Here is a 22,265-nt window from a genome sequence, read left to right as displayed (position 1 = left end):
TATAAAAAACAAACTGGACTGGTCTGACAACACAGTGGTGTTGTATATGAAGGACCAGAGCAGACTGCACTTGCTAAGGAGTCTTTTAATGTGTGCAGCAAGCTGCTGGAAATGTTCTACCAGTCTAGGAGACAGTGTGGTGTTCTACACAGTGGTCTCCTGAATAAGCAACTTGAGCTCAAAAGAAGCACAATGCCTGAGTAAACTTATGGGAAAGCCTGTTCCATCACAGGGTGAACCTTGGACAAGCTGGAAGCTGATGTAGAAAAGAGGATGATAGCAAAATTGGATGCCATCATGAAAAATCCACCCCATTAGGATCTCTCTTGGAGCACATTTAGCCAGAGGCTTATTCCACCACAGAGGTGCTAAGCAGCACCTCTGGGGGTCTTTTCTGCCCAATGCTATCAGGCAATTCATTGCTTCCACCCAATGTACTTGTTAAGTTTATTTTTATTTATTTATTTACTTACTTACTTATCAGCTGATTGATAGATTGGCTGTATTATTTGTCCTGTGAGTCTGTATCCTTGTTTTAAATGCTTCTGCTGCTGTATGTATCAGAATTTCCCCCAGGGATTAATAAAGTTTATCTAATAATAATATCTAATAATCTAAAAAGCATTCTGTGAGCAATAAGGTAACTTTAATCTTTTGCTTTATTAGTGTAGCAAATAACAAAATATAAAGTACATTTGGTGGCAATTCATATTTAAAATTAAACTGAGCAGACATTCAGCAGTGATACCAAATAACTGACTTGCAGGAGAATAAAAAAATCATGATTTAGTAAAAACAAGCACACAAATATGGAATTTTTAGTGTACTTCCATCCCTAATAATTTAGTGTAAGACAAAAAAACAACAAAAAAAAAAACACAAATTCACTTTAATTTAGCACAACTTTAAACTAATGCCACCAAATTACATTAGACCAAAAAAGTCTATTATACCTGTTGAAATAAAGAATTCAAGCAGCCATAATTATAAATAGAAATGCTATTTCCAACTCTTATTCTACTGTGTCAATTGGTTTCTCATCAGTAATATCACCGTTCTCGAGATGTCTGGGATTTTTAATGGCTAAAAAGATCTCTTGCTCCCAGACAGCATTCACTTCAGCACACAGAGACGTGACCGCAGAAGGAAGGACTTCATTTATGCAAAGAATGAACACAATCTTTTCTTTTGCTCCTAGCTATGTTTCTTAAAAAATAACAAGGAAAAGACAACAGACACTTCCCTAATGGAGGGCTGAGCCACAAATGACTGTGGATTTGTGGGCGAGGCCTCAAATAAAAGCCAGACTGTTAACATGAATAAAAACACTGAGAAAGTATGTTGAAAGGAAAATGGCAAGTTATTCGAGTTAGGGAGCAGCAGTTCCTCTTTTTTTTTTAAAGCTAACACACACACACACACACACACATATATATATATATATATATATACTGTACCACAGTTTAAAGGTTATTCCAGTCACAGCACAGCTTATCGGCATTCCTCCAAAGCAATAAAGTTAATAACAAAAAGTGGTTTAGGAAAATAACCTTTCAAAATTGGGCAAATCAATCGGGATAAAAATACAAACACAACACACTTCTTTTGTGGCATGTGCGTTTCTTAGGCAGTAACCATCCCTGAGAAGCTGCCTTCATCCTTTCAATCAAACAAAGAAAAAAGGCAGACTATTTGTTTGTAGGTCATTAAATGCAGCATTAGCAACACAAGGAATGTTTCTTTTTGTTACAGCTACATGGAGGCATGATGGTACATAGACAGCCACCAACCACAAGTCTGTCCTTTTTTAATTTAATGTCATCCAACAGTTCAGAGAGAAGGAGTAAACACCTCATACAAAACTAAGAGTGTATGAAACATGAAAGAAAGAAAGAAAAAGAAGGCACAACAGTATTATTGCTAAATGTAACATTCTGAAAATATTTAAACACAAAGAAATCAAAGATCAAGAATCATGATGACCTTCTAAAGAATAAATCTGAAAGTCAGTGGAAATTTAAAAATGACAATATACACCGATTATTCTTCAAAGACCACACTTTTCATGTCCAGAGCACAGTCAGCAGAACATGACAAAAGTCCATTGACACCCACATAGAAATGTACAAGTGCCCTTTTGCTCTAAATTATTTTGCCAAATTACCCATTACAGCAGATGCCGTTTAAAATACAAAAGCTTTTCTAAAACTGTTTTTGTCTGTCCAAAGAAAGGTGTCAGAGAGTGCAAAATTTATTTTGCACTTCTTCATTAGGCTGGAGAACTGATTTATGGAAGACCTCCTGGCAAATCAGCTTGCCATTCGTTTTACAAGACAGATAACTTTCCTTAATTTCATCATGATTTTTATTCAGATTTTCTGAATTATTTAAGAGCTCGCTAACAAAATCAGTAGTAATGTTTGCAGTGACAACAAAACACTGGCCAAATGGCAGGGGAGAAGAGAGATTCACATTAGCAGCATTGGCCATCAGTGTTCATGTGAAGGCATGAGGGATATAGGAGTTAACTACCAACATCTACAGACCACTTATGCTCTAACGTTTAAGGCTATAGTGAACTGTCAGCATTAAAAATGGCTAGTCTTGCATATTCTGTATCCAAGTATGCTTTCCTTGAATATAAATATAGAATGTTCCATGTAGTCTGCTTGACCGTCATTGTCACCTAGATACTCTGCTTCTGGACAATCACTACAGATAAAGGAGAATCTAACTAAGCCATTTTTTCATTAACTAATATATTAAACTGAACAACAGAATCAGGCACAAGTGAACTGAATGAAAGTTTACACGCAATCCACTTCCTGTCCTTTAAAGCTGATCTCTGAAAAACATATGTTGCTGTTTAACAGACATCCCTTGATAGAGCACACCTCCGAAGCATCAGTTGTCTGACTCTACTACACATTGCTCTACAATTTCTCGAAGACCAGGGTTTTCCATAGCAGCCGCCACTCGCTCTTTATCGTTGATCTGCTTGTTAACTGCAAAACAAACAAGAAATAAAAAGATAAAAAACAGATGTTAAAAAATGCATAGGAAGTGCTTACTACAATAAACATAACACAGGATGTAAGAAAAAGCTTACTCCCCCAAAATTGTCTTCTGTAATATTCAGTTCAGTTTATTTTTGTATAGTGCTCTTCACTGAGTACACATTTCTAGCTAAAATAAAATGACACGGAATAATTAAACTATACAGCATTTAGACTGTGGACACCAGGGTGTGTTCCAGCTCCCCAAACACCTATTGCAGGCACCTAACAGGCATGGACACAAGGTAAAAGAGCAAAGAGTGTTGTGGGAAAACTCTTCTCACAAGCATTTCCCACCACCACAACCTCAAGAACAATAAAGCATATTAAACAAACTCTTTGTCTTCCTTTCTCTATCTTTCACTGGTCACTGCCTCCTCCACACAAGCTTTGTCCACCTTGCCCCCTACTCTGGGTCATCCATCAGAGGCAGACAGGTCCTTTTATCTTCCACTAGGGAGTACTTCTGGTGTTCCGTACATGTGGTCCGAAAGCACTCCTGGGTGAGACGGAAACCCCATGAAATAGGGCTCCCCAGTCCCTGCAGCACCCCCTGGTGGCACCCATGGAATTCATATCAACATGCTGCCCTGTGAGAATCCGAGGCACCGCTACAATCCAGGGGGGCTGCCATCTAGCGCTCCAGGAGAGATAATGCCCTGTGCATGCTCTCTTCCTGGTCCTTCCACTTCATGGGTGTCCCAGCCAGGTAAGGCTGCTGGCCATCCATTACAACATATATGAAGGACCCTATCAATTTTAACACTCTGCAAAACAGAGAAATTTCAGTTTGTTTAACATAAACAAATCATGGTAATACAAGTCTATTAACATCATAACAGCCCTCCTGCAAACAATATCTGAGGGGGAAGGAGTGCCCATGGTTGGTTTCCAGAAACAACAAGTCACAGTTGAAAGCCGAGACAATGTTGTGGTGGCCAACCGACCCCTCCTAAGAATTATACAATATTTCAAATATGTGGTGGACAGCCTACTAGGAAGATATTCAATTCAAGACTCACAGTGTCTCTGCTTTTTGTTCCTATGGACAGAAGTAGCAGGTTGGCAGTCTAGATTGAAAGTGTTGTCAGGGATCATCCAGCATCAAGAACTGATCCCTTGCCAGGAAGGGAGGCCAGAAGGATAAAATGATCAGAGGGGTTCCCAGAGCCAATACTCCCCTGATACGTAGGAAGGCAACATTCTTGTGTCGCTGTACCTTTTTTCAGCCCACAGGCATGCTGGAAAGTGTAGTCTCGGGGAGCAGCCCTGATGCATGCCATGGGTGTAGCCAGGGGAAGCTGCAGGGAGGAACCATCCCTGCCTTCCAGAGACTTCCACCTGACATGGAAGTACTTACATCTGATTGTGGGCAAACACAAGAAGTACTCCCAGGATCCAGTTTAAACAGAACTGCTCTGTCTTGCCTCAAGGAGTCAGAGTCAAAAACCAAAGATCACGTTTTCTGGAGATGTTCATGATATTATATGCTAGCTTTAGTAAAAAACTAACCAATTTTGAAACAGTTTTTTTTGCTATTCAATTTTTAATATTATAATCACTCATAACATTGTAATTTTTCATTTTGGGGATAGCATAGTATTTACAAAAAATACAGAGCTGGAAAAGAGCTTTAAAAAAAATATGAGAACCATTTCTGTGCTAAGGAAGCACGGTGGCACAGTGGTAGTGCTACTGCCTCGCAGTAAGGAGACCTGGGTTCACTTCCAGGGTCCTCCCTGTATGGAGTTTGCATGTTCTCCCCATGTCTGCGTGGGTTATCTCAGGGTACTCCGGTTTCCTCTCACAGTCCAAAGACATGCAGGTTAGGTGCATTGGCAATCCTAAATTGTCAGTGGTGGGTGTGTGTGTCCTGAGGTGGGCTGGCCCAGGATTTATTCCTGCCTTGCGCCCTGTGTTGGCTGGGATTGGCTCCAGCAGACCCCACGATCCTGTGTTAGGATATAGTGGGTTGGAAAATGACTGACTGACTGACTGATTTCTGTGCTACTAATATTTAGAGAGATATAGTCAGTCAAAGTCATAATTTCACCTCACCCCTAAAAGTTCAACCTTTGTTAGCTTAAATCTCCTTTAATATTAATCCACGTGCAATTTCAGTTCCATCGGTTACTCATATGATCAAATCAGCATGCCAAGTTTCGTTAAAATCTGTGACGATGAGGTCCAAAACTGTGATGATTTGACATGAAATTACCCAAGCTTAAGCTCTGAAGTAATAATGGATTTCAACTAACTCACAAAGGCCCAATTCAGTACCTTGCATTTTTTTAAAATCTGTAGGTTCTGTGTAAATAAACACAGATGAAGATGAATAAACAAGATGAAGAAAATCAGTCCTCATGACCAAGTCTCCGTAGTTTGTTCCCCTTCAGTGGACATTAAATGATCACCAGTCATGAACTATGAAGGTAAAAAAAAGACACTGCATGATGGCACTTTCTGTGTATCACCTGAAAATGTATTTCCTTTTATTGCCTGAAAATGTATCTTTTACTCTTGACTAGTGAGATCAGACAGCTGCCTTCATGCTAGGGGTGGGTGGTATGACCAAAATTCTATATCACGGTATTTTCCTATATTATCTTGGTTTCACGGTATTCAACGGTATTTTTTTCCCCCCATGCATGTGTGGATGTTAACCACATTTTCCACTGCAATTACTGGCTAAGAATAACCTATTCCACTGTCAAGAGCATTGTACATTGTACAAAAAAAAAACATTTTAATGTGCACACAACTATTAATACAGGTTTGCATGGCCCCATAAAGTGATAGTTTTCAAGGGGGTGGCACTAATGAAGAGAAGGAATCACATTGCATGACAGATGTAGTCAAAATATAGAACCTTTTTATTGAACAAATTTTGCAAAAACTTAAAACTATAATTTTGACAGCATATTTTCAACCATCCAAAGAGGCATTTAGACTTCGTAAAATATCCAGAAGTGCTTGTCAAAAGTTGTATTGCACTGAACATATCTTAGAAAAGGAATAAATAATAAATATTTTTTGTAAACCAACTACACTTTCTGTTAATGTTAACAATCTCTGTTCACTGACATGTTAAAGTGACTTTTTAAACAACTTTACCATCATTAAACTGCATAATATTTAAACTAATAAAAAATAACAATAAAATAAATAATAGTATTATTACTGATAGTTGCACTATTACTTCAAGGCTTCAAGCCCAGGTGCATTACACAGTATTCACCAAATTAAAATAAAATAAAACAAGTGCAACTTGGTGATGACATCTTTACCAACTGAACCATCATTTAGGCAAACTGCATTAATATGGACCTTGCTTCAAGCTAAGCTATATACATAAATAATAAAACTGCAACTTGTATTTATAATGCTATTTGTGGTATAGCCCTACGGAATCGTATTAGGGCCACGGTGAAGAAAAAAAAATACAGACACGGAAGAAAAAAACAAACTATATGTCGAGAATAAAGTCAACATTTCCACTTTATTCTTGCCATTTATGTCGAGATTAAAGTCGACATTTCCACTTTATTCTCGACGTTTATGTCAAGATTAAAGTTGACATTTCCACTTTATTCTCATAGTTTACTTCATAATTAAAGTAGAATGTCGTAAACTAAGCTTCTTCCTAAAATCAATGTTTAATTTACTAGATTTTCTCAAACCCCATCATAAGTTAATGCAGCACATTAAATGCTTTGTGTCAAGTGTTCCCCGACCCAGTTGTTAATCACTACGCTTCTTACACTGACTTCCTCCGCACTAAGAGGAGACGGCGATCACCGCACAGAATCCATTCACTTCATGATATTCCTGCTTTCTGAAAGTTTAGAATGCTAAGATAAATACTTGATATCATTTTCATGATGAAATGCATTAAAGCAGGTATTACACATGCACGGTAGTGATGCAGTAGTGCTGCTTCCTCACAGTAAGGGGTCCCCAGGTGTATGTTCAGTGTAGAGAACTTTATGGCAGGTGTGACGAGGCTCCAAAAAACTGGATGTGTGAATGGATATTGCACAGGTTTAACTTAAATATTGTGTAAATGTTGGGTTTGTGATCTGGTGGTCGGAGACACGAACACAGAATTCAATGCATGTTCTTCTGAGCAGGCTTTCTTTATTGCACGCGTGCTGTCTCTATCTGACGTACCAAAACCCCAGATCCTATCCTTCCTTTTTCTTTCTCCACATAACCAATCACCACACGATAAACGTCTTTGTGAAATTAAAACTAGTTATAAACTTAGCCCACGGAGTATTCAGAACTTTACAAATATCTTCGTTATACATGTTTAATTATGCCATCCATTCAGGGTTGCGCCCATCCCTGAACGAGTCGCCAGCACATCGCAGGGTGAATACGAGCAAAACATACACTAGCAGGGTCAATATAGCATAACAAAACCCCACATCCTACATGACTTTGAAAGGAAACTGAAGCATGCCGAGTAAACCCACCAGAAAAACATGCAAATGCAAGGCAGGGTACACCCGAGACACCCTTGCTGCGAGGCAGCAGTGCAACCTCCACGCCGCCGTAACCCCACATGATTAATGCATGCTTTAATGCATTTCACCATGAAAATTATATCAAGTATTTATCTTCTAACATTTAGCATTCTAAATGTTCAGAGAGCAGGAATATCATGAAGTGAATGTATTCTGTGCGACGATCGCTGCCGGCACCTCCTCTTAGTGCAAGAGGAAGTCAGTTTAAGAAGCTCGGGGGAACACTTAACACAAAGCATTTAATGTGCTATATAACTTATGACGGGGTTTGAGAAAATCTAGTAGATTAAATATTCATTTTACGATGAAGTTTAGATAACGATGTTCTACTTTAATGACAAATTACGAGAATAAAGTCAACATGTCGACTTTAATCTTGACATAAACGGCGAGAATAAAGTAGAAATGTCAAGAATAAAGTCAACATGTCGACTTTATTCACGTCATAAGCGTCGAGATTAAAGTGGAAATGTCGAGAATAAAGTCAACATGTCTTCACACTATTACAGAGTACCCAGGCACATTACACTGTATTGAAAACAAATAAAACAAGTACAACTTGGCTTGCAGTATTATTCAGTAGTATAGAAACAGTATTTACACATTTGAACATAAGAGTCCACATCCAACCTTTTAAAACCAAAGTATCTCCAGGCAACGGACATGACTCCTTTTTTTCAGCAAAAGTTCTTCTGTGTCATCATGTTCAACTTTATCGTCAGCTACAGTTTCAGTTTCGGAATGTTCTCTGTCCATTTTCACCACGCAATGCCTACACTACCACTACCTATTTAGCGGTATAGCAGTGGAAAAGAGCCCCCGCGCAACAAATCTGTGTTTAGCAGTGTAGAAGTGAAAAAGGTCCCCACTTGAACAGTTTCCCGCTGCACCACGTTCCGAACGTCGTTTAGGCAATTTAAACCGGTGTTGCGGTATAAGAAAAATCCATATAAAAGAAAAAATAAAAAACGGTTTTCGGTATGAACCGGTATACTGCCCAGCAATACTTCATGCATTAAAGCATTTTTAAAGGTTCACTATACACATACCAATCCTTTAACTTTAAAAATCAGCTCATTTATATGATAAATTGAACAATTAAAAACTATTTATAATTGATCAGTGGAAGTGGAAATATGGCAGAGCGTGACACACTGATTTATTTGTGATTTAACTGAGGCACCCTAAATGATGAGTTTTGATCAACATATGATGCTATAAACAGTGATGTCATACAGTTTCTCCATGATGCTAGCTTTGCTATAATCATTTACTGCTAACTAACAACTTGAAAAGCAACATGTCTACAGGCACAAAATGCACTTCTGCTTTGAACCTGACCTCTTTACTTGTTCAGCATGGGGAAAGATTATGGATTATTTTTGCGTCAAACATTTGGGTATCTCACCTATAATCTGGGAATTAATGCTGAAATGTATTAGACATATTGAAAGGCATCAGAAGTGTACTTGGGTTTATGTTAGAAGTTGCTAACTGCTCTACATGATTTTTTAAAAACTTAGGGCTTTTAATATTTTATGCTGACACAACCCAAGAAAGAAATATTTTGATAAATAACTTCCATTATAATTAACATGCTTGTCATTACCTCAAGAATATTTCAAAATATAGTCTCAACAGAAAGAAACTTTATACTGTGAACATGATGGAAACTACTGCATCATGCTAATCTTCCCTTGCCATTAAAGTAGATTCTATGGCCTATAAAACCCAGTTAAGAAGTTTGCACTTTACTACAGGACAGCTCTTGGATCATTTTTAAACAACCTCAATAATTATTGCACTGGAACATCTCCTTTCTTTCCTTTTTTCCTCTGGTACTACTCAAACCCTTGTTCTCATTGAGCCTAGTTTACTACAGTAAGTGTTAACAAAATCATTAGTCATACCTATTGCAACTGAGTGACTGTCACAAACGTGTTAACCTCTAATTTCCATTGATCCTTTGATGGCAAAAGTTGGAAATGCTTAGAAGAAAACTAAAAATTCAGGTTGCGTCTGTGAAAAAGCATGAAAAGAAATAACGAACAGCTAGAGATACTGGCTTTTCAAGAATTCCGGGGGGAAACAGATGGGCTGCCCACTTAGCACAATTTCTATTTGTACTACTTGTGTCACCATAATACATACTTTCCATAGGGTTAAGAGACCAAAAGAGTGCACTAGTCAACACCTGTATATGTACACTGCAGTTAACGTAAAATATAAATAAAAATAAAAAGAGTATAAACTTGTTTTTACTAGTAATATCCATGATATACAGAATATTTCAAACACAATTATGTACTGCAGTTTAACAGATGGAACAAGTTCTGTGCTGACACATCTAAGAGACACTAACATCATGTTACAATCTCCATGTCTGCTTTGTTTAATAGATATAAATAAATTTGCAAAATCTATGCAATAAACATTAAAAAGCATCAGAGTACATTAATATTAATCAGCTATAACTCGCTATCTGATTAATATGTAAGGCAGTTAAGAAGTGTTGCAACATCTGCATATATTTGATATTCAAAGACATATGGAAATATGGCAAACAGACACACCCCTGACTCCCTCCAAAAATCTTCTTTTGCTAGATATTATAGAGCAAAGTGTGCATTCCTAATGCACTTGTAAAAAAAGAAAGAAATATTTCAGTGAGTATAAAAGAAAATGTTTCTGTTGCTTTAGCTGAACCTTGCCCTTGCCCAGTTTCATCAGAATTTGCAAATTACAACAGCTTGCAAGCAGAAGAGAGTGAAGGCACCATAGGGCTCAAAATATCACTGTTGCTATACTTACTGTCCTCTTCGGTTGAATGACTGCCTTGGGAAATGTAGATCTCCAGCTAAAATACAGAAAACAGTGCAGTTACCTTTATATTATTAACATTAAATAGCTGCAACAAAGTGTACCTTCTGTTTGGCTGTTAGAATTCAAAGTAAATGGAAATGCTCAAACAGACAAGTCAATTCTGAAGCCAAAAGAATGACTACTCATTTGTCTTCTGTGTGTCAAAACACCATTACAAACAAACACTTTCATATTGTTGTACATAAAAAGTGTTCAAAGGATCAGTGCCAAGGTGCATCAAGTTTTGCTGGGCTGAATGCAGCCAATATTTTCTATTATTATGCTGCTGAACAGTCATGATGAAGCCCAGCCAAACCACTTGGGACTGGACCCAAGCCCAGCTTAGCAAACTCATTATGAATTATTATGAATTATTTCCCTAAGATCAATCATCTACGTGTTTTTTGTCAAGGAAATATATCACCACATGCTTTGATTTAAGCATATTTTTAAGACAAATATCTCTAAAGTTGGAGAGCCCAAGCGCCTCAGTGTAGAAAACAACTGCACAATCATTTCAGACACAGCTTTTCACTACGCTGTTCTTAAATAGCTCACAACACAGTGAAACAAAAAAGCCATTTACCTTGTATTTAAAAGGCAAGCACCTCTGAAGCTTTACTTGCAAACAAAGACCTAAAAAGAAAGATACATTTATTAAAGTACTTGACAAGCAATAAACTTTGTATTACAGTTTGAAATATCCATCCCACAAATTTTGTCATTCTCTTAAAATCATACATTTAATGATTGAAATATGATTCTTTTCAGATCCAACACAAAAGAAAGAGTTCATTTGTTTTTTGTGTGACTGACAATCTGATAGCTGAATGAACTGCTGAGTAGATACTACTGTGGATCGGTCTATAGCTCATTTGTAATCCGTGAGAATGCGCTAAAACGTAATGTAGCCAAAATGAAAGGTAATTCACCCATCAATTTATCAACATGCTGAATCCGAACACAGGTCACAGGGGTCTGCTGGAAGCGAATCCGGGTCTCCTTACTGCGTGGCACAGCGCTACCACTGTGCCACCATGCCGCCCCTTGAAAGGTAATTATTTCCATAAAAAAAAGTCAAATGCCGTTTACACTGCCAAACCTTTTAGAATGGAGCAGAGGTATTTAATTTAAATGATGACCAAAAGAACACAATGAATATCATAATCTGCATGGTTCTGTTCACAGACCTGCATAAATATACTAGCTACTACTAAACTATTTAAAGACATGTTGGTGCACTTTTTTAAAATGCTATCATTTTATTAGTAGAGAAATAGTTTAGTAGGAAGAGTATAGTGTGGTTGTTGGAAGGATTAATAGACTTCAAACAGGTATGTATGTATATTGTAGTTACCGTATGTCATCTCAAGCCTATCTACTTGGCCAACCTCTGCATTCTTAAGACTTAAACCTTTATATACTTTTCATTTAAATTATCAATCTTAAAAGGACCTTTATACTACACAAACTAGCTGTCATTCCAAAAAAACATGCAATTTAAAATATATGTAAGAAATTGATCCATACAGAGTAATAAAAAAAAAAAAAAAAAAAAAATTATTATTACATGGCAGGTTATGTATCTTTACCTTGAAAGATAGCTGTTTGGAGGCTGGTAGAATATGTATGATGTGGGCGCATCTACTCAGGCAAAACCAATTATCATTTCTGCCTCAGTACCGATTACCCAAACTTCTTTCAAATGCAGGCCTCTCATCTAACCAAACCACACTGCAACCCCTATGAAGGTTGTTTTGAGTCACAGTCCCCTGGTATGGACAACTCTATCTCACCTGTCACAGAATGTTCATCACTGCTGATCAGGTAAAATGATCTGAGAAAATTTTACACTGGCAAGATTATAGTTCCTGCTATCAGCTCTAAGGTGCTTAAGGTGTGTTCTGTCCAATTACATGGAATTCTTAAGCAAATATACAATCTGTGACATGCCACATGCAGAAGTTATCAGGTGACTCTGCAATAACTGGGTGTACAAGTCAGGGATACAAAGAGGAATTTAGAGAGCTAGTGATCTAATTTGTTGAGATGTAAGTTCTATCTATCTGCTATTATATATGCACCTATGTGCAAAATGAAATATTGATAGATTATCATTAGCAATGTGAAGATGATGGTAGGGGGCTTCAGGAAGAACAAGGTTTCACATGATCAAGTAGCCATCCAAGGAATAAAGGCATAGGTGATCTAGGTACATACAGTATGTTATTTAGGAACTCTGGATCGGCTGCAAGCACAGAAGCCACATACAAAAAGGTCCAGAATTGACTTTATTTTCTGAGGAGACACAGGTGTTTTGGCATGGGTAGAACATTTCTACCTATGTTCTATCAGTCTGAGGATACATGTCTGCCCTTTTATCCAGTGGTATTTTGGAGGAATAATATAAGAACATGAAAAGCCAATACACCTAACAAGTAAGGCTGGCATTGTTCTAGAGACTTGTCTGGGCACTATGGAGGCAGTAGCAGAGAGAAAGATGTTGGTTAAGCTCCAGACTATCATGTAAAATGCTTTATACCTTCTGTAATATGACGTGGTCAAACACCAAAAATGCAATGCTGATTCTACCATGGTTCTCCAAGGAGCAATATCAGAGGGATTTTTACAAGTTTTCATTAGAGTCTAAAATATGTGTTCCAAAGCATTTCTGCAATTTTAATCTTTTAATTCTAATATATTTATTGTGTAGAAAGAAAGAAAGAAAGAAAGAAAGAAAGAAAGAAAGAAAACTGTCTCAGGCAGTCCTGTCTGTCTATGGTGTGTGTACATAAGAATAACAGAAAGCCACAAAGCATTAAACTATGTGGCCCTTTACATCCAAATGTCTTGTTAGATCAGCTGTGCCCCTCAGACAGGTCATCTCATCACTTTGTCTCGGGCATTGACCTCTTATGTGTTGCTGGCTCTAGTTAATAAGATGTCAGTTATATTACACAACATTCTAACTCAGCCATCAGCTCCTTGAATATTTATGAGATATACTACCTCCTTTCTTTGTATGCATGTTTTAAATACATATCTGTGGCACGATCAGTAAAGGGTCTTAAACAAAGGTCTCTAGGTTTTGTGTCAATTATACTGCACTAAACTATTGCACGTACAGACCAAAGTAATGAACTTAACAGCTTTTCCCTTTCTTCAATATAAAAAAACTTGCAACAGAATAAAAATGTAACTTCTGTGGTCTCCTTAAACAGCTGCTGTCTCTATCTTTGAAACCAACATGAATGTATCTTTTCATACATTTGGTTTATCAAACTATATAATTATCCTTAACTGCAACTGTGTAACAGAAATAGAGTTCTTCTAGACAGAAACGTGCTGATGAAAACAGATTTTCTGCAATTCAAATCAAACCAAACTGACATGCTAGCAGGAAGCTGAAGGCCATGACATCACGCACTCTTGGTAACATAATCAAGGAAACATCAAAAGAAGCAGGACCCCTTGATAATTGATTCTGTGCAAAGTTCCTAGGCTGAAGAATACATCAGCTTCCAACACACATGCCTTGAATTTGAAGAGACCATTCCGATTTTCTATCAGGAAATGAAAAAGAAGGAATAAAAACAATGCCTATTACAGAAAAAAATTGAGACAGTCACCCACCCACTCATCTGCTTCTTTTAAACAGATGCTATATAAGTGCCCTCTGGGGGTACATGAAATATATGGCTTTCACAATCATTACAAATTGTTCAGAAAATTTTTTTTAAGAGGCCAATAACAGTGATCTATATTTTTATACTTTGTTAAAGATAATCCAATACATAAAACTGTACATTTTCATAAAAGAGCTAGGTCAAATTTAGTTAGATTTTACCAAATGCCACTGTCATGTCATATGCAGTCTTCCTGAAGTGCTCTCACAAGCTTTACAAAATCATTGAATGGAAACACCATCAGCAAAAAAAAGCAATGGCGTCACCTTCTGGAGAAGCTAATTAACACAGTATGCTAACAGACAAAGAGATTAGTGTGTTGAATGGGAGAGTTGAAGAAAACCACTTATGATAATTTTAAAAAATGCAGAATGTACCTATACATCGGGCTAAAAAGAATTAAAAGGATAGAACAAAAAAGAAGGGCTTATTACAAAACTAACTTTAGCTGCTCTTGTAAGTATGGCTAACCTTGGTTGAGAAAAGGAATAGTAACTACAGGCTTTCACTCAAATAGCTGTCTTGCCCTTAGGTAAATTTTAAGTTTAAGCTTAATCAATTCCTGAGGTAGGCCCTCGTTTATGAAATAGTCATGACAGTAAATGTTTTGCAAGGCAAAGCCATTATAAAAAGGGGGGCAACAAGGGCTGGAAATGCAATGATGCTTATATAATGCAAGATAAGAGTTAGCCTGTAGGATGCCATGGTTGAAAGGGAGCTGCATGCCCCAAAAGTATGTAAGGAAGCTAAAAGTAATTGAGTTTTGGGCAACCAATGTATTTACAGAGCACTGTAGGACAATGGGAAACATACCTGAGATTCCCACACCATGATGTGGCAGTAGGGAGATACTGTTATTTATTTACTGGTTCTCAGTATGATTGACAAGTGCCGGGATGGAGTTGTCTGATCCTGTAATAGAAAGCTGAGGTACAGTAATGCAGAGACACTTGCATTTGAAAAGGAGAATTCTGTCAGAAAAACGTTATGGGTTCCCTAGCCTTTTACACAGTCTGGAAAGTTCTAGTAGAGCTTCTCCTGCAAGCAGTTTCAGGCAGTGAGTTAAACAACCCTTCCATCCATACATTAGTTGAACTTAGATTTGGGAAGAGATTGAGAAAGAGTTCAGATGACAATAGAAAGACAAACCAGAAATGGAAGGCGGGTGAGAGGAGTAGAGATCGGATACATTAAAGTTATTTTTTCTTCCCTTTTCTTTATAGCTTTTGTCTCCTTTGTGCTCTTTGGGTTTGGAGTCTCCCCCTTCTGGACATTCTTTACATAAAGAAAATACTGTAGATGATTTATCAAACAAATGTAGATCTTCACTTTGTTTTTAGTTGAGGGGAGAGAAACCATTTTGAAAATATCCCTTAAGTAATTGTCTGCACATTTTTTGTAATTAATGCAAAAATGACACCTTGTCCATAACCCTATATGGTATGGGAAGCATAGTACATGTGTATAACGTGTCTTGTTAAAAAAATCTCTAAAAAAATACAACAAAGCAAATTATAAACAGAAAATGAAAAACCTTGCTGCTGTGATTACTTCTACACAGTTTAGCTTTTCTTTTTTTATACCTTCTCACAAACATTTAAAATATTATAACTGCCCTATACCATCTCTATATTACTTTCTGACATTAAAGGTGCAGTAAATATGTACAGGCAGTTTTGTAATGACATTAAATGTGTTTTCAACAGAATTTGAAAAGTTCCAATTTGAAAAAATAAAAAAAAATAATAATAAAAAAATAATAATAATAGTAATTCACACAGTTTTTAAATATGAACTGTAGTTTTTTGACCCAGCGCCATTTCTGTGTTAGGGCGGCACGGTGGCACAGTGGTAGCACTGCTGCATCGCAATTAGGAGAGCTGGATTTGCTTCCTGCGTCCTCCCTGCGTGGAGTTTGCATGTTCTCCCCGTGTCTGTGTGGGTTTCCTCTGGGTGCTCCGGTTTCCTCCCACAGTCCAAAGACATGCAGGTTTGGTAGATTGATGATCCTAAATTGTCCGTAGTGTGTGTGGGTGTGTGTGTGCCATGCGGTGGGGTGGCGCCCTGCCCGGGGTTTGTTTCCTGCCTTGTACCCTGTGTTGGCTGGGATTGGCTCCAGCAGACCCCCGTGACCCTGTAGTTAGGATATAGCAGGTTGGATAATGGATGGATGGCTGGATGGATGGAAGCCTATTAACTGTGATTGTACATTTGAAGCTGAATCTGATTCAACAATCAAAAGAGATTTGCCAAGTGATTAACTTTTGTTAAAAAATGTAGCACTTTCAAGTTCCATCAGCTTGAATACAACACATTACACAGAGGGAATGGATTGTTATATCTTTAACCAAACAGTAATTTCCATACATTTTTTCTTCTTTTTTTCTTCTTTTAATTTTAAGAATTGATTTTTCTTGTTCATTTTCTTTCAATATTAAAATCGCAATTATTACAGGATTTGCTTTGGTCCAAAAAACAAAGAAGCTTGTAATAGTTCCCATGTACTTATCACCAAGCAGCTATATGTTTAAATATTTTACTGTATATGTTAACAGAGTGCAAATCACTGTGCACAGCATGCAGGCACTTTACAAATCATCCTGAAACACATTTTAAAAATAAAATAAGATATGTTTATTTAGGACAGGAGAGTAGTTACAAGGCAAAACTAGTTGGGTAGAATGAAACCCAACTGAACACGTATACTTTTAAAGCATTATTTGAGTTTATATGTTAAAGTGGCACCAAGATGTAAACTCGCAGTGAAGTGCACAAAGCTCTACAGTAATTTAGATTTCTAAAGGCTCATTTCATATGCTCACATAATTTTTTCTGTATGCTGTGGTACAAGACAAGGATGCTCTTGTTTGTTCTTCATTTTCAACAATGTTTTTGTGCTGCTCCTGTGTCCAGAAAATTTGGATGTGAAGTCCGGAACAAAAAGTATTACGATAAGCAAGGGTAAGACACATATCCATCGACATCTATTTTCAAAACATGCTTATTCCAAAACAGAGTTGCAGGTGGCTGCAGCAGATCCCAGTGGAACTCAGTACTGGACAAGGCAGCATCTTTCTGCAAGGTGCAGTCATATGTAAACCCTTACTCATTTTAACTAGGGAAATTAAGAGTTGCAAATCAACCTAAACTGTATGTCCTTTGAATGCGGTAGGAACATTCAAAACTAGGTCCAAAAACACAGGAGGACACACAAGCAACCCACCTAAAGCGAACTGGCTAAGATTCAACTCAAGCCAAATGGTTTGTCATACCATCCATAAACAGTACTACAGGACAGAGTGGCATGAAATAATGTTCCCCAGGATCATGGTGCGATCAACAGATAGATAGATAGATAGATAGATAGACGTAAGTGAATAGATAGTAATAATTTGAAACAGTAATAAATAAAAACAACAACTAATAATACAAAACAACTGCAGTAACAAGAGTATCAAATTTTTTGGATATAAATAAGCTACTTGGAGAAGATCTGAGGGCAGCACAGACGTCAGTCTAGATATTTTGGAATGTGAGGGAAAACCTCATTAACCAGACAAAAACGAGTCTGTCTTTCCAACTGATGGCGTCTCACAATCAATACCACTGCTTTTACAAATATACCAAATAGCATGTAACAGAAATATGTGCATTGCATGATGCACTACAAATGTTATCATTGACGTCTACATTAATTGCTTAGAATTCAAACCGTTTTAGATTGGTAGCACAGCTAGTAAGATGAACAATTCAAACGCATTACTGCAGTATGCTGGTCTTAAAAAAAACCCAAAAAAGCAAATTCTAAAAGTATTTAACAAATAACCTGTAATTTGCACTTGTTAATTTTAATATCTTTTGTGTTGACACCAAAATAAAAACCCTTTAAGGAAACGTATATGCTTTCTGCTGCTAAAGTTGAGTATACAAAATCTACACAAGAAACCATTATGAGATTTGACATAAATCGAAGGTTATGAATCCATAAATCTGCATGAGACTGTTCATTTATTTTACAACTGTTTATTTTTCTACTTCTATAATCCATTTGAGGACTCTAATGGATTTGCATTATAAAATTACCATAAAACATGGAAGTGTTCAACCTTATAGTGCACAAGAGTGTATTTTCTCCATGTGATACTAAATACTTGCTTTCTTATCTTAACCCATTATAAAAATAATCCTGTATAATGCTAGGTACTTCCCCTAGTGTCAACACAATCTGACCTTCCTTGCCAGTGCTGACAGAAAATTTACAAATATTAATAAGGAACTATACCAGAATATTCTTTACATACAATCAGGATGGGTATTTAAATAGAGACAGTGTTGTTACTTTTTGGTCAATACTCAAATGGTGTCAATCAATCCAATATTTGCTTTGCTCATTAATTTTCCTTCACTCATTTATGCAGTAAGCTTGCATAACACCACTTTCAATCAGATATTAGATACAAATCATTAAAATACTGTATGGTCTAACACCTTTTCTCTTAAATTTCCATTTGTTATGTGGATCAGTTGCAGCATGGCGATGTTAAGATTACTGAATTGCCTCTCATCTCCAGGAAATAGAGTTCAGTTCAAGGTTCAGCTGCAATCTGCCAAGAGTCTGCAGGTTCTACTTGTACATTTTCTTTGTGTTCATCAATTTTATCCCAGATTACAAAACTTATTTTTGTTAGTTCGACTAGTGTCTTTACATTAATAGGGTGTATGTGTGTGTGTATTGGATGAGTATGCTTGTGATGGCCAGCCACCCCACCCAGGATTGTTTGATGTCTCATGGTCATTACTGCTGAGACAGTCATTGGGTTCCTGTAAATACCGGAACCCCAAGATTTCAAAATTTATGAGTAGATTGCATAGACCAACCACTCTCATTTTCCAATATTGTTATCTTAAACAACATACTACAGTAACTTCAAAAAAATTGTAACTGATGAACGTACCAATGAGTGTTGCCAAAGAGCAGTGTGGCGCTGTAGGGGTGAATCTGATTATGATCAGGTACTCATCCTCCGCAATTTCTTTCATTTCAATGCAGTTCTCTGAAACAACTTCCAACTCTTCCAGAGTGTTGGGTTTTTCGGGATCACGTATTGTGCGGATAGCATCTAAAGGAACAACAAATATTGACAGAGAGAATTATTATTGACACAAAATGTGGTAATAATTTAATGCACAGTTGGGTTGAACAAATCTTCCATCAAACACTAACTGAATTTAGGTAAAGAGTGTATTATGTAAAAACATTTTGTATTACATATTATGTGAGGTATGCAATAGTGCAACTCCAGGCATTTCCACGTGCATTATTTTTAAACAAATGGATGTCACCGGAATAATAAAAGGGAATTTGTGTTCATAAGATTACTAACAGTAAGATAACCTGCTCATAAAACTTTTACTGTACTCTGTACACGTGACAAATATCCTATAAAATTACATGTTCACTAAACAGTAAGGGAGTTTCTGATCCAATTGCTTTACTCAAGCAACTAATTGCTAATACTGCGCAAATGAGGCTTTAGAATATAACATAACCCACAAGTGAAGGGATCACATCGTGGCAAATTTTAGAACATCACTTTATCCGCACTTTATAAGCATTTTGAATTAATAAGGTGTGAGGCATGCATAATAATACATACGTGTATGTATGTGGCAAGACGACATCCTAAGTAGGTGTCACTCGGCACTGTGTAAGAGGTCTAATTATTCAGGTTACATTAACGTTTTTTATTGAAATAATGAAAGTCCGAGCAGTTCTTTAGATCATTTAGGGTGCTCCACTGCCGTTAATCACTCTTTTTCTTATATCCAATGCCAATAATTCCTGCACACATGTTGATGGTGTTTTTATTGCTAGACAGTCACTTCTCTTTACCCACTATTTTTTATTACTGCTACAGTGTAATTCAACTCCAGTTACTTGTTCATTCTCTTTATTTCTACATTTGCAAGGGTTTTGACAAATGAAAGGCACAGAGCACAGACCACACCAGAGGCGCCAAACACGACCGAGGGCGACAAGGTGAACCGGCGCAGGGTCAGAGCACAGCCCATAATAAAAGACAGCCACCGACCCTTACCATACACCTCTAGCACTTTTTCTTCCATCTTTTTGGCTTTCTGCACATTGTCCTTCCTAGAAAGCCCAGAAAGCAAAAGTACTTTGGACACTGAATAGGAGAGCAGGCCGACGAACCCTTCCATCTTCCAAAACAGCCATACTGCAACTTCCGCATTCATTCAGTCCTTAGAGTCCAGCAGCTGAAGACATTCACCGTTAGATAGCACGCGGCGAGGTAAACAAATCGAAATACGAAATCATCAACCACAGGCTTCATAGTCGAGAGCCAAATGAACCTGCAAAGAGATATATCGCAAGATAACATTGTTGCACTCCGTTAATCCAATACAGAATGTTCCAATGCAGAATGTCATGAATAAAAAGGTACTCAAATAAATAATGAAACAATTGGTTCGCTCAAGTAATCAGCAATTTATCTTTTTTGTGTTGCATATGATAAATTTTAGAAGAGGTGAGTATCTTTGCGACTTGCAATTCACTAGACACAAGCAATACCATAGCCAATGCTGCGGGTGGATTACTTGAACGTTTTCAAATGTCCAGATTATAATGTCTGTATCGTTCACTTAAATGGGAAATCCGTCCCATTTCTAAAATGTCTACTTCAAAAATTGCACGTTACCGGATATACAGACTGTTCCAGAAAAACAGACATCAAATCAATTACTAGTTCAGTTTACTAGTCCAGGACCAAGTCTTGATTTCATCTTCTGAACCGCAGTAAGGGAACGGATTGAAACGTTTATAGCAGTCTACAGTGGATTTAGAAATTATTCAAGCCCCAACACTTTCTGCACACTTCATTATGTTAGAGAGATTAATTTTAAATTAATAAATGTGCCATTTTGCCCATCAATCTACATTCAAAAACCCCTAATGACAAGGTGAAAACATGGTTTTAGAAAGGTTTGAAAATGTATTAAAAAAAACAAAATCTGAAATCTATTGGAAAAACTGATGAACCTTTATACTGATCAATATGGATCCTATTACTAGATCGCAGAGTTACATGTGATTAGAATATGGGCATTCTTCTTTAGACCCTTACAAAAATGAGTAAATCTTTCCGCAATCTGTCCATTAGCCTAAAAAAGAAACAATAATTATACGGAAGACATCTGTGCTATACGGTCCTACAATTATTTTTTGTAAATATAGCTTTTCTATTTGTGTACCATATTTCCACTCGTTATGGGTGATTTTAATGGTTCAAAAAAGATCACTGTAGTTATCAGTCCACAAGCTCTCACATATTTGTCCTGTATCACACTTTCGCCTAATGAGTAATATGCTTTTTCTCCGAGTTTTATAGGACTTTGCAATAGTTCCAGCCCTGCATACGGCAGTAGTTTGGATAGTTAAGGATTAAACAGGTTCAGATTTGGGTCTATGGATTATTTATTTAAACTATTGGGCTCAAAATCAGTTCTTCGAGAGCCGTAAAGGCACAGGTTTTTGTCCCAGCCAGGAACATACCTTGCACTATATGTAAATATACTAACATGTATCAGTTATAGCAAGAATTGGCTTCTAATTATAAAACTTTTTGCAGTGATAATAACCTGAGACCCCTACGTTACATAAAATGACCGTACACACACTCTGACACATCCGTCCTTTCTAATCTTTATTTTCTTCTTTTGGGAACATCGTCCAATTGATTGGTCTGCAGTTTTTGTTACCTGGAAGCAGGCAGAGGATAAATAAGTTATTTAGGTTTCGTAATCCTAAGGAAAAAATCTATTTAAATCAAGACAACAGAGTATATTCTTTTAGCAAGCAGTATCTGGCTACCTATTAAGTAAGTATCATATCTGTAGCTGTTTCGGTTCTGCAAAACTGTGTTTTGAGCTCCCGATCTAAATAGTAAAAGGACTATTAAGACACTCTTCAATCGTTTGCTTACGTCTGAAGGAATAACTCCCGCCTTCTTCTGAAGCCCGCGACATACAGATGTCTTTTTCTATTTGCTCGACTGCCTGTCACTCAGCATAAACGACGTTTCCCAGTTTTGAACACGGAAATGGTTGTA

At 37.1% G+C, this 22,265-nt stretch overlaps 1 protein-coding gene across 2 annotated transcripts; it reads right to left on the bottom strand.

Moving 5' to 3' along the window:
• Positions 1–641: 641 nt before the first annotated feature.
• On the bottom strand, positions 642–20,410 carry ciao2a (cytosolic iron-sulfur assembly component 2A). 2 transcript variants are annotated; one of them, XM_028823127.2, is made up of 5 exons: positions 20,232–20,408; positions 19,089–19,253; positions 11,034–11,083; positions 10,397–10,442; positions 642–3,005 (listed from the first exon to the last, which is right to left on the bottom strand). In XM_028823127.2, the coding sequence occupies exons 1-5, from the start codon at positions 20,389–20,391 to the stop codon at positions 2,905–2,907; spliced, it is 522 nt and encodes a 173-aa protein (XP_028678960.1). In that variant the 5' UTR covers positions 20,392–20,408; the 3' UTR covers positions 642–2,904. The 2 variants fall into 2 exon arrangements, with proteins under 2 accessions (XP_028678960.1, XP_051776726.1); XM_051920766.1 differs by lacking the exon at positions 642–3,005 and adding an exon at positions 3,065–3,186 and having other exon boundaries at positions 20,232–20,410.
• Positions 20,411–22,265: the final 1,855 nt, after the last annotated feature.

This window comes from Erpetoichthys calabaricus, chromosome 17, assembly GCF_900747795.2.
Source record: "Erpetoichthys calabaricus chromosome 17, fErpCal1.3, whole genome shotgun sequence".
Taxonomy (NCBI): Eukaryota; Metazoa; Chordata; class Cladistia; order Polypteriformes; family Polypteridae; genus Erpetoichthys; species Erpetoichthys calabaricus.
The sequence above is the reverse complement of the archived record's forward strand: the minus strand, read 5'-3'. Positions and strand labels throughout refer to the sequence as shown.